Source organism: Neodiprion fabricii, chromosome 3 (genome assembly GCF_021155785.1).
Source record: "Neodiprion fabricii isolate iyNeoFabr1 chromosome 3, iyNeoFabr1.1, whole genome shotgun sequence".
NCBI classification, from domain to species: Eukaryota; Metazoa; Arthropoda; class Insecta; order Hymenoptera; family Diprionidae; genus Neodiprion; species Neodiprion fabricii.
Genome location: NC_060241.1, coordinates 36,053,750 through 36,065,475, shown reverse-complemented (window position 1 = coordinate 36,065,475; position 11,726 = coordinate 36,053,750). Strand labels below are relative to the sequence as shown.

Here is an 11,726-nt window from a genome sequence, read left to right as displayed (position 1 = left end):
AACTCTAAGGAAACCTTTTGTATCTATATCTTTAGTCAACGTATCAGGGGAATGCACGAAGCCGGCGAAACTCCCCCTGGATTGAATTAGAAGCAGAACCATTTTATATCATTTTTTCGATTAATCATTCGAGTACACTGTGCTGGAAATTTGCATCATCCATGCGTGTATTTTGAATGGTTCAGAATATGTAGAAACAAACCGTGGATAACTACTATTATTGACAAATAAACCCAGCAAGTTTTTTTATAGTCAAGAAAATATCTCTTTTCTCATTATAGTTCAGAATCTAATCACATGTCTTGACGTAGCGCTAGGGTTGTGACGTGCTATGGCGCTACTTTGATTATTGATATTCGATAGACACGTAAGCTTGTAAAGGAAAGGGACTTGGAAAATGGGGTTGTTTGATCGGTTGGCCAATATTTTCGGCCTAAGGAAAAAAGAAGTGAACGTATTAGTTGTTGGACTTAATAACAGTGGTAAGTCGACGGTAATAAATCATTTCAAACGCGAGGAAGAGCGGTGTATCGATATTGTCCCTACTGTCGGGTTCAATGTTGAAAAGTTCGCATGTAAGTTACATGTAGAGATAAGTCAAGTCACTCGATGTCACCATAGAAGCTTTTTTTTTTAATGATGGTTACCATCACTATATAGACTTCGATCTCACTGCACTTGCGTGTTATTATAGTTCGAGCAATAATGTAATCAAGATCCCTGATGCATTTATCATTACTTATTAATATACGTTTATAAAGCGTGCACAATTTGTAGGTACAATTATAAAGTTGCACATAATTTAAAAATCCAGATGATTGTTGAAGTTCAAAGTAATATTAAGTATACTAATTCCATTTATCACGAAATCATTTGGAAGAGGTACAAACGTATAATATGATCTATTTTTGATTTACAGCGCGATCTTAGTTGTGTGTTAATCTAGGAACTAGAAATAGTACTAACAATAAGATAATAGCATTAAAACTAATCGATTTTAAAAGGTGATTTCAGTTATTATCATTCGTTCTATATTGCACTACCCAACTTTATACTTCTATGGCAAGTTTTTGCAATAATCTTTTTCTTTTAAGTAACTTGTTTGCATTTGGGTAAAAATATTTTCTTCGCTATTTGCTTATAGCGCCGAACTCAGAAGCTCAAATTTCTTGTCTTCGTCCCATCAAAATGATTAACTTGTAGTGTATAAGATCGGTTATTTACATCGAATAAACATGCGCGTATTGACTACATTATTTAAATAAATATACTTGACCTAATTTTCGGAATTAAGGATATATATATATATATCTAAATAATAAGGATAACATTTCTTGTATTGAAGGAAGTTCTTGTTTACGGTTTGTTTCAGTTAAAAATGTGCATTTTACTGCGTTCGATATGTCCGGTCATGACCGCTACAGATCGTTATGGGAACATTGCTACAAAGATTGTCAAGGCATTATATTTTTAATAGACAGTAGTGACAAGCTGCGACTGGTTGTCGCAAAAGAGGAACTCGACATGCTTCTACAACATCCAGACATAATTGGTAAGTAAAATTAGGCCTTGGTGTATGATGAATAACAAAAATAGGAGTATTAATAGGTACAAATACGTAATATTAGCACTGGTGTGATGATGGATCGATTGGTCTTTTTTCAGGACGCAAGATTCCTATACTTTTCTTAGCGAATAAAATGGATTTGCTAGATTCTTTGACCACGGTAAAGTTGGTTGCCGGATTGGGCCTTGAAAGAATTTTGGATAAGCCTTGGCACATTAGAGCGACGAATGCCGTTAACGGAGAAGGTTTACAACCAGCCATTGAATGGCTTACCGATCAAATTAGAGATATTTACATAAACAAGAGATAACGCTTCATATTAGCATGATCTGAAGTCCAAAACACCATTTATTAATATTAGGACAAATTTTCATCACAAATTCGGATTACAGTACGATTGCAAAGCACAGCAAACACTTTAAGCTTCATATATAATACATTTATTTTAGTTATCAAGTTCGTAATCCGGCACTTATAACGTATAATACTTACTAATGAAAGTAAATCGAATATTTACATAAAAAATACGATTTAGGCAGTCTTCGTCGCATTGCATAAAATACATGCATGTCATCGCAGATTGTGCGATGAAATTCATATATACTATATTTTGTCTACAATTGTAAGCTCAAATTTTTGCATACAATAATCGAAATGAGATATTCATAATAATTTATACAATGTACGTGTAATATATTATAGTTATTGTGATTATTGATCCGTCCAAATAGAAGAATGTATAATTATAAATAGCTAGATATTTAATATATTTAATAATATTACGCTAATTTTTGTATTTGTACATACCAAAATTCCATAAGTATAACATAATACATCACACAACGATAAACGTACACGGTATACGTATAAAAAACAATATGAAGTTATTAAATGTGATTATATATTTATGAATTCTATGATGTGCACAATTGTTAATTACATACTGCAGCTTTGAATTGTTTTTACAGCATGTAGTACATACATACATACATGGAGCATATCTGCAGCTTTGGAAGTAAAAAAACTTTTGTTTCTCAGCAAATAATGGTGCATATTTTTACAGAATTTACTACCAAAAATCTCAGCTTCCGTCAACTTGTCGTTTTCAAAAGCAGGCCAATTAATTACACCCACGCGCGCACGACGCGTGGGAGGCTTATCAAGTATGTATTGACGTCACGGCTGCAAAATATAGCGGCAATGATCGTGGAGTACACATGCGAAGTTTCCCACATCGATCACTGTAACTGTAACATCATAAAATTGGCTTCTGAATAACTTTCACGATTATCGAGATATTAAAAATTTTCAAACATGCTACAACGAATAGTAGGTTGATGCGGTCGTTCAAGAACGCATAGAATTAAAAACAAGAACAAAACGACACATTCAGCTCTGTTCGGTCGGTAAACTGTTAACGGTATCTATGTTATCAATCATCCTCTTGCACCAAAACCGAGCAGCCATCTCTGCCTCGCGCTTTGCCTTCTATTCTCTGCGGTAACCGTGGCTACCGTGTATCGACTTATAAGTCTATGGTATCGACCTGACAGGTGTCGAGCTGACAGGTGGCTAGTTCTCAGAAGACCGTGGTTTTCAGTATTGCTAATCAGATCGCGCGGTGCGTTATACAGGCGAAATAATTACCTCCGTGTACCAACAATTAGTTAAAATGAAAGGAAAATACCTGTTCATATTAGAGATATTGTTTATAGTGGCTGTTACGTATTCCCACTCTTATAATATCGAAAGGTATCCCCTGCTCATGCCGAATGTCAGGCCCACCACTGTAAGTATGACATACTAATTGGAGTGCACATAATTTCGTTCATCGTGTCACGTAATCGCGCGACGATGTTTCTCTGTACCATTCCTTCAAGTATTTTTTTAACTGGTTTTTTATAATTTAGAATTCCATTTTTTTCCCCCAATGTTCCAATTAATACTCTACATCTTTTTGAATTCAATTATGTTTTATGGTGAAAATAGTTGTTGACTCTTTACGCAAATCTGACGTATGGTGTATTTTTTTTACCCGGCTTATGATGAATTTTTTTGTTTGTTTTAGCCCGAACTGTATCTCTGCACTCCGATCAAAATAGATTCAACGAAGAATTATTACATTGTTGGATTTGAACCTAATGCTACTATGGCTACTGCACATCATATGTTACTTTACGGATGCTCGCAACCAGGCAGTAGCAAACCTGTCTGGAATTGTGGCGAAATGGCTCATGCCTTGGATACTGGCTCTGAAACTGCAAGCCCATGCAGTGAAGGATCCCAGGTATATGACGAACTTCATCTATCGTAAACTATAATAATTATCTGAGATAGGGAAAAGTGATAGAATTTCAAAGTCATTTGAAGAGTCAAAAAGCTTTTTGAACGAAGGGAAATTTTATTTGTAATACAATTAATTAGCGACACTATAAACATCCAGAGAAGGTCAACATATGGGCTGGAAAGTTAAAGATCTTGGACAAAAACCTAGAAACAATTGCTGTCTATTGAAATTTAAAATTCTTTTTTCATTCTAGATAATTTACGCATGGGCCAGAGATGCCCCGAAGTTGATTCTACCGGACGACGTGGGATTCAAAGTTGGCGGTACTTCTTCAATCAAGTATCTAGTATTGCAAGTACATTATTCACACATTGATGAGTTTAAAGATGGGAGTACCGATGACTCTGGGATATTTTTACACTACACTCTCAAACCGCACAAGAAATTGGCCGGTGTTTTGCTGTTGGGAACATCTGGGAAAATACCTCCGAAAAGTACAGAGTACATGGAATCGGCATGCACTTTGCACGAGGACAAAACTATTTATCCAATCGCGTATAGAACTCACACTCATAGTCTGGGTAGAGTAGTCTCGGGTTATGTAATTAAACCTGAAAATGAGTGGTTAGAGTTGGGAAAAAGGGATCCTTTGAGTCCTCAGATGTTTTACCCAGTTCATAAAAAAATACCAATTACACGCGGTGACACATTAGCAGCCAGATGCACGATGGAAAGTAATCGTACTACTTGGACGCATATCGGTGCTACTAACGCGGATGAAATGTGCAATTTTTACCTAATGTACTACGTTAAGGATGACGAGCCTTTAGAAATGAAGTATTGCTTTACCAGCGGCCCACCGACTTACTATTGGCAAAATGCTGGTTTGGTTGGCATCCCTGAACGTGAGGCTTCGACCTTATAATGCCTGACAAAAATTGGAACAGGAGTCAGGTATAATGGAAAACTACTGTGGTTCCTTAACGCTTAATTATGATATATTATTCATGCATTCTTGGATTTCATTTTCAAGGTATACATAATAGGTACAGGTACTTAATTAATTACGTGAAAGAAATGATAAGAGAAGTCAAGAATTAATATAGAAAATACGACGAAGATGTTTATTTTATGTCTATAAAGCTAGGGCTGCCACAACGGAATTTCATAATGAGACCAATTTTATCGTTAAAAACTCATTAAAGGCTATTTAAGTGCTCCATCGTCGAGTTTGCGGCTCCAGGGTTTCCGCCGGAAATGGTGGTGGTTTTAGCTTTGCGTAAAGATGACGTCCAAAAAATATTTACAATTGCGTACGAATTAACGGCTATTTAAAGACTCTCGATTGGTCCAACAACCATTCGAATTGAGTTGGAAGATCGAAATTGACCGGAGATCACTCTGTGATTTAGCGGCTCTCGCGGTGTGTGAATTCTCATTTCAGCTCTGCACCGCAGCTATTCGTGAGATATTTATTTGGAAACGGAGTAACTAGTTCAATCTGTAAGCTTTTCTAGCAATTTTCCACTCTGGATATTATTTCTACAATTGATTGTGTTATAGGGAAGTATTCGCATTATTTGTCACACGTATTTCAACACACGATAAAATGATATGTTCGAAAATTTGACGTCTGGTCAATTTCGATCTTTCTACTCGATTCTACGATCGAGTCTGGCAGTTTCCGGTACAAAGGGGTTGTTTTTACGAAACACGGATGGAGCCGTTAAATCCTACATGACATATCTGAAGAGCCTCTAAATCGCAGAGTGATCTCCAGTTGATTTCGATCCTCTAATTTGATTCTACTATCGAATCTGGCAGTTTCCGGTACAAAGGGGTGGTTTTTCGAAACAAGGCTGGAGCCGTCAAATCGCTCTTCATGTATCAGAAAAGCCTGTAAGCTGGAAAGTCATTTTGAGGTATTTACCAATAAACTTCAGTTTCCGAGACAAACAACCGAAACATTCTTCATCAGGGGTAGATTTTTGGGATAAGGGTTGGACCGATTCGAAAGGCTGTTGCACTAATCGAGAGCCTTTAAATAGCCGTTAGTTCCTACGCAACCTTAAAAATTTTTTGGACTTCGGTGGAAGTTCTGGAGCCGCAAAATCGACGATGGAGTACTTAAATAGCCTTTAAAAAGCCTCTAAAGATAAAATTGGTCTCTTTATGAAATTCTGTTGTGGCGGTCCTAGCTTTATAGACATGTTTATTTTTTGCAGCATTGATATATATTGCACTTCAAGAAACAGAACTGCAAAATTTACGTGGACAATCCGGCACTATGTTGTAAGCTAGAATACTGCTTGAGCAGATTACATTTATTCTACCTATTGTCATACTTGTACTTAATTCGTTGACAATTTAGTCAAATGATTTCACTGTTTCATGTTGGATTTAGTCGAAGTATCATTTCCATTAGACAATTGGTGAAGAAAATATTTCTGATGAAGTGATTAGTACGAGTGCTGTATGCGTTGTAACGCTAATTTCCGTTACTCTCAAATGAGGACTTACCGGTGGAACTTTGGCGCGATTCTCCAATTATTTTTAACTAACTAAATTGTAACAAAATGATATACGTTGAGCACCAGACGCTTGAGCATCAATTTTCAAACAACAATACGAAACGATACGATAAATTACTAGAGCACCCGTTGTACGGCTGGCTAGGCCTAGGTACTCACACGAACTGGTAGAGTGGTGGTATCCAAGACAGCTAACGATAATTAAAGAATTAAAGAAATGAATAAACTCAAGTCAAGGAAAATTAACAGGTCAATCAGTCGTATATTGTCGATTAGGTTTACACCTTTTAGTCAGTCAAGTTAGATTACAAAAGGAAGCAATAGTTGATAAATCAGACTATAATAGTTCACAGAAATGTCGATAGAATAGAGCCAAACGATAGCTTTGAACGAGACGATACTTAACAGAGAGAACTGAGCGTAGGTCGGGGGAAGCTATACAATAACGCAAAAATTTACTTAAGACTACATGTCACTGGGCGAAGTGATTTTAACCAACTTCCAAAGAATGACACTACGCGAATTATTATTCTGTTAATTTAAAGCAAGAGTGAGAACTTTGTTGTAAATCGATAGATAACAAAGTGACGCCAGCTGGGAAGATAATAAAAAAGGAATAAGACAGGCTTTACTATAGATTTTAACTGATAAGAAAAATTGACATCAATTAATATTTACGAAATCGGTATCTCAGACGAGAAAATAGGAATTACTGTAAAGTGCGACAGACAATTTACGAGAGGGTTATCCATAAACGATAGAATTAATGATTTAGAACAGTTCGAAATTTGAGAAGCTTCACAGAGAAATCTTAAAATATAATTTGCTAGAGAGTATAAAATTATGAGAGAGTGACAAATTTAGAGAAAGGTTTGCAAGATAAAGAAATACACTAAATACACGTTATTATGATAAAATCAGTGATAATACGCATAACTTGAATTAACCAAGAAATACGGTATTGCAGAGAAATACAAATAAAAGGATAGCAGGAAAAAACAATACAGAGCTGTCAATAGGCGATAGAAAAAGTACGGTAGTATTTAGCGGCTTAATCTACGCTCGGATGTTCTCCAAGGAGCTCGATTTACAATACAACAGACGCAATAGCAAATAAAATGTAACAGGCGATATAAGAAATAAAATATAACGAGCACTACAAGCACGGAAAATTAAGATGAAAGCAAGGTAAAGATAGCTCAAGATACGGTAGAAATTACAGAATCAGACTAATAGAAATTTACAGATAATCAGAGAAATTCACAAATACGAAAGAAATACTTATACGGTAGTTACGAAGTCGCTCAAAGATACGGAATTAATTAATTGGTGAAACCATGCAGCCACACGCCGGCATAACATAACTCAGAGCCGTGGATCGTGATTTTCACAGAAACTGGCATCACACGATGCAACCAAGAAAAGATAATTAAGATACAAGAAGATAGGAAATATGAGCAACTTCGTAACGATACAATGAAAAGGTAGAAAGTCTTACCTTAGCCGGTGACTCGGGCACGCAGATACTGAGTTTACTTTAAATTAACTCATCGGCAAAAAGAAGGTAAGAAGGTAATTAAAGGGTAGGAACAAAGTAGCGATAGAACGGATGATAGCGATAGCGGTAAAAGAAAAAGGAAATGTAACTGCAGGAACGCGTTTTTCGCAGGTTTCCTTCAGTTTTGTACCCTTGTGACGGGCGGTTCTAAAATTCCACGTTACAGCGTGTGAAACCAAAAGTAATAAGGAAGTTTGATTACCTACTGTATTTCTAATTTATTTTTTAATCTTTAGCTTAGTGGAAACTGATCTGTTGTTTTTAAACTTTACATACTGTATATGCTGTAAGTTTTTAACCGACATGGTACATTAATTCATATGTTGAGTAAAATGTCAGTTCCTTTAGCAATATTTCGTTTTGTTTATTTTTAATAATTGATGTACATCTGCAAGGAATCTCTTTCAGATACAAAGACTCAATAGATGTGTGATCTATTTACCGGTCTACTAATCAGTAACTAGAAGAGACAATTGGTTCTAAAAATTAATCGTCTCAAATAAGTGTCGTACTGCAGAAGCTCCAAATTTGTTTCGTGTGCTTTAGATGTAAATACACCATTTTTCGAACTCTATACTTTTATATTATTTTCCAAGACGTCACAACTTTTGTTTATTCACAGATCGTTTATGCGAATACGGCGATAACACGATTATGATTTAAGCAAGTACTATTAATTTATACTACCGAAACTACGATAATCATACACACTTTCAATTTGCTAAAAAAAAGTGTGCTAAGTTACATAAGGAACTTATCGCTTTATTATACGTAAATAGCCAGAATATATTTATGAATGTATTCCCTTGAATTACATGTGTATTGGAGTTAAAAAAAAAATTGGAAATAAGTATAGAACTTTACATGCATATGTGACTTGACGAAAGCTCACTATTGACCATGTGGTGACCGCGTGCTTTTAATTGATAGAATTTAAAAGTTTAAGTTTTATATATTTTCTATAGACAATTGTTGAAGAATTATATAAATTTTATTGATTCCTGCCGCTCTGTAAAGAATATTTTGGTGCTACAAAATGTACTATAATCATATCAGATTTTCATAAAAATAACAGATGTTCAAATGCAAACACGGAGTAACACACATATTTATTATATAAATACTTATATATACTATAAGGCGGCGAAGTGAGAAAGTGTACTATGGATTTTCAACCTCATATTCTTCATCAAACGACGATTCCAAGTATAAAAACGTACAAATCGATCATACTTACAAATTTACATAGTCGTATTATCCATGTATGTATCTATACATACAATATACCTGTACATCATAAGCGTAAAATTCATTTCTACGTCAATAAGGGCATGTACTATCCTATACAGGATGTCACAAATTCAATATCCCCATCACTTATTATACGATAATTACGTACCAATAGTTTGTACATTCCACATTCGAAAGACCAAAATTGATCGTAGGGGTAAATGAAACATCACATGGGACCCAATGTATCAGCTTGTTTAGGTAATAGACTACCGAAAGTGGAATAATTAGTATATTGTTTTAAGTTACTTATACGAATACGAAGGCACAAAGAATTTTGTGCAAGCCACTAGGGCCCTAATTTATTAATTTCGGTTCTTACAGAGTAAAGAATACTGTGAAATACAAACTTTATAATTAAATTCATGAAGTAGCACGTTATATGCAAGATACTTTGGATCCCAATAGGGAGATACTTAACTGCTCCACGTCTCGAAGTACTTACCTGTTCAGTACTTATTATATGTCTCTATTCATGTTTCAAATGGTTCACATAAGGAAAAAGAATAGATAAAAATTGTATATTATACACATAAATATATATATATATATATATATATTGTATGTATATATACATGTATATATATGTACATACAAATTATAATTTCAATAAAGTACTTATATCGGAATTACAAATGTTCTAATCCAATTTATAGGCTTTGTACAAACCCCATTGACTGGCCTGCGAAGTCTGTAGAAACGACTGATCTGGAATAATTTGTTTGCAGAAATGAGCATCTGCAGAAACAACCTTTTGGAGGAACAAACTCTGTAGAACAGTACCCCGCTCGTACGTTTTGCACGTATTCAAATAACATTATCTTCGTCGATGCGACTGGTCGTGAGATGTAGTTAGATTAACATTGCTCATGGCGTACTCGATTCCGTTGGCAAAATTACGTCGGAATAGTGCATCAAATAATTTCGTTCAGCACTTTTCAAAGTCGTCAAAAATGCAAAGGCCTTACCGTTCTTTGGGCAAAAAATTTCAGGTCTTTGATTTGATTCGTATGACACTTTCCTGACTAACGGAACCCTCAGAAAGACAAAAAAAGGTGCGAAAAGAGCGTGGGATCATCAGCAGAAAAATTACGTAGGAAATCATTTGTTTTTGGGCTGTAACTTTTGATCCGTTTCCCGCAGCGCATTGGAACTACTACGCCCAATCGATTTTTCTCTCTCAATTACGTCGACCTAGTGCATCAGAGAATCAATCAAACTTTTTCTTCAAAACAGCCAAATTTCAATTGAAAAAAATTTGAAGCGATTTTCATAGCTTGGAAACTTTTCCTCTCAGAATCGTTTTCCAGGTCTTTTACTCTATACTAGTTGGACTCTCAGAAATGCGAAAGACATTGAAAACAGCGTGTGACCAACAATAGAGGATTTACGAAGGAAATCTTTCGCTTTCCGATCGTAACTGTTGATCCGTTTGTTCGTGTTCCCTAGGACGAATGTCCTAAGGGCCTATTATTTCTTCTATGCTATGCTATTTAACAACAAATAAGTAATTTATTCAAAAACGTAATTAACAGTACAGGTTTTTAGTCATAATATCGAATATTAGAGTAGGTTTCAATTGATTATACCTGGTAATTACAACAGACTGAAGTGCGATGAGCAATTTATTGAAAAAGCAATTAACCACAAGAAATATATAACTTAAACCTAACGGTATCGTTAACCTTTATGTTATGGCATAAGGATCATGGCAATAAAGTATTTCCGGTTTTAACAATAAACCATAAAGCAATAAAAGTGACTCACGGTCTCCTTTGAACGCGCTGTCCAGTAATGTCTGCACTCACATTTGGCGAGTACCTGCATGTTGTAAATGCATACAAAGCCAGCGTTCCGTGGTACCCTTCGACGGCTGTATTATTACTAGAAAGCCTGGTTACTGTCTATCAGCGACAAAACAAAGCATGGCGGTCATTATCTTGCAGAATGTGGTGCGAATATCTGTCCAATAAAGCAGAATCGGACCGACCTGGTCTAAGTCTTTCATCCCTTTCAGGTATGTGTGAATTCCCGTTTGTCGACCCAGCGTTTTCTTTGAAAATTACCTGTAGCTATACAATAAAACTATATGAAAACAAAACATTCGGGCATGCAGGGCCGAACACCGTTAATCATAGCGTATTCAAACTGCGCGCTATCGATTCATGGAAAAAATCCAATGGGGTTGCTGCTGCCTTGCTGTTTTGCGATTTTTAGAGCTCGGAAACTTTTCGTCTCAGAATCGTTTTGCAGGTTTTTTTTCCACTGATTGGACCCTTAGGAATGCGGTATAAACATCAAAAACAGCGTAGGATCAACAGCAGAGGAATCACGAAGGAAATCTTTCGTTTTTCGACTGTAACTCTTGATTCGTTGCCGGCAGCATATTCGGACTCCATTCCATAGAGCTTGTCTATAATATCTATGAATTGCTGTCCGAGATATGAGAAAATAATTTTATTCATTCTCATTATTCTATAATCGTAATACATG

General features: G+C 35.6%; 2 protein-coding genes across 3 annotated transcripts; both read left to right on the top strand.

The window, feature by feature from the left end:
- Window positions 1–332: 332 nt before the first annotated feature.
- Window positions 333–2,599, top strand: LOC124179051 (ADP-ribosylation factor-like protein 6). 2 transcript variants are annotated; one of them, XM_046563042.1, is made up of 3 exons: window positions 333–482; window positions 1,373–1,552; window positions 1,666–2,599. In XM_046563042.1, exons 1-3 carry the CDS (start codon window positions 398–400, stop codon window positions 1,875–1,877), a joined length of 477 nt encoding a protein of 158 aa, XP_046418998.1. In that variant the 5' UTR covers window positions 333–397; the 3' UTR covers window positions 1,878–2,599. The 2 variants fall into 2 exon arrangements, with proteins under 2 accessions (XP_046418998.1, XP_046418997.1); XM_046563041.1 differs by having other exon boundaries at window positions 352–575.
- A 513-nt stretch (window positions 2,600–3,112) lies between these two features.
- Window positions 3,113–4,969, top strand: LOC124177690 (peptidylglycine alpha-hydroxylating monooxygenase). Its single transcript, XM_046560338.1, has 3 exons — window positions 3,113–3,356; window positions 3,636–3,854; window positions 4,108–4,969. Exons 1-3 carry the CDS (start codon window positions 3,240–3,242, stop codon window positions 4,777–4,779), a joined length of 1,008 nt encoding a protein of 335 aa, XP_046416294.1. The 5' UTR covers window positions 3,113–3,239; the 3' UTR covers window positions 4,780–4,969.
- The last annotated feature ends 6,757 nt before the right edge of the window (window positions 4,970–11,726 follow it).

What these genes read in the sequence shown, in the direction of transcription:
- LOC124179051 (XM_046563041.1), top strand. Translation starts at nt 398, where the DNA reads ATGGGGTTGTTTGATCGGTTGGCCAATATTTTCGGCCTAAGGAAAAAA. An exon ending in CAATGTTGAAAAGTTCGCAT is followed by an intron (nt 576 to 1,372) that starts GTAAGTTACATG and finishes GGTTTGTTTCAG; the next exon opens with TTAAAAATGTGCATTTTACT. An exon ending in ACAACATCCAGACATAATTG is followed by an intron (nt 1,553 to 1,665) that starts GTAAGTAAAATT and finishes GTCTTTTTTCAG; the next exon opens with GACGCAAGATTCCTATACTT.
- LOC124177690 (XM_046560338.1), top strand. Translation starts at nt 3,240, where the DNA reads ATGAAAGGAAAATACCTGTTCATATTAGAGATATTGTTTATAGTGGCT. An exon ending in CGAATGTCAGGCCCACCACT is followed by an intron (nt 3,357 to 3,635) that starts GTAAGTATGACA and finishes TGTTTGTTTTAG; the next exon opens with CCCGAACTGTATCTCTGCAC. An exon ending in CATGCAGTGAAGGATCCCAG is followed by an intron (nt 3,855 to 4,107) that starts GTATATGACGAA and finishes TTTTCATTCTAG; the next exon opens with ATAATTTACGCATGGGCCAG.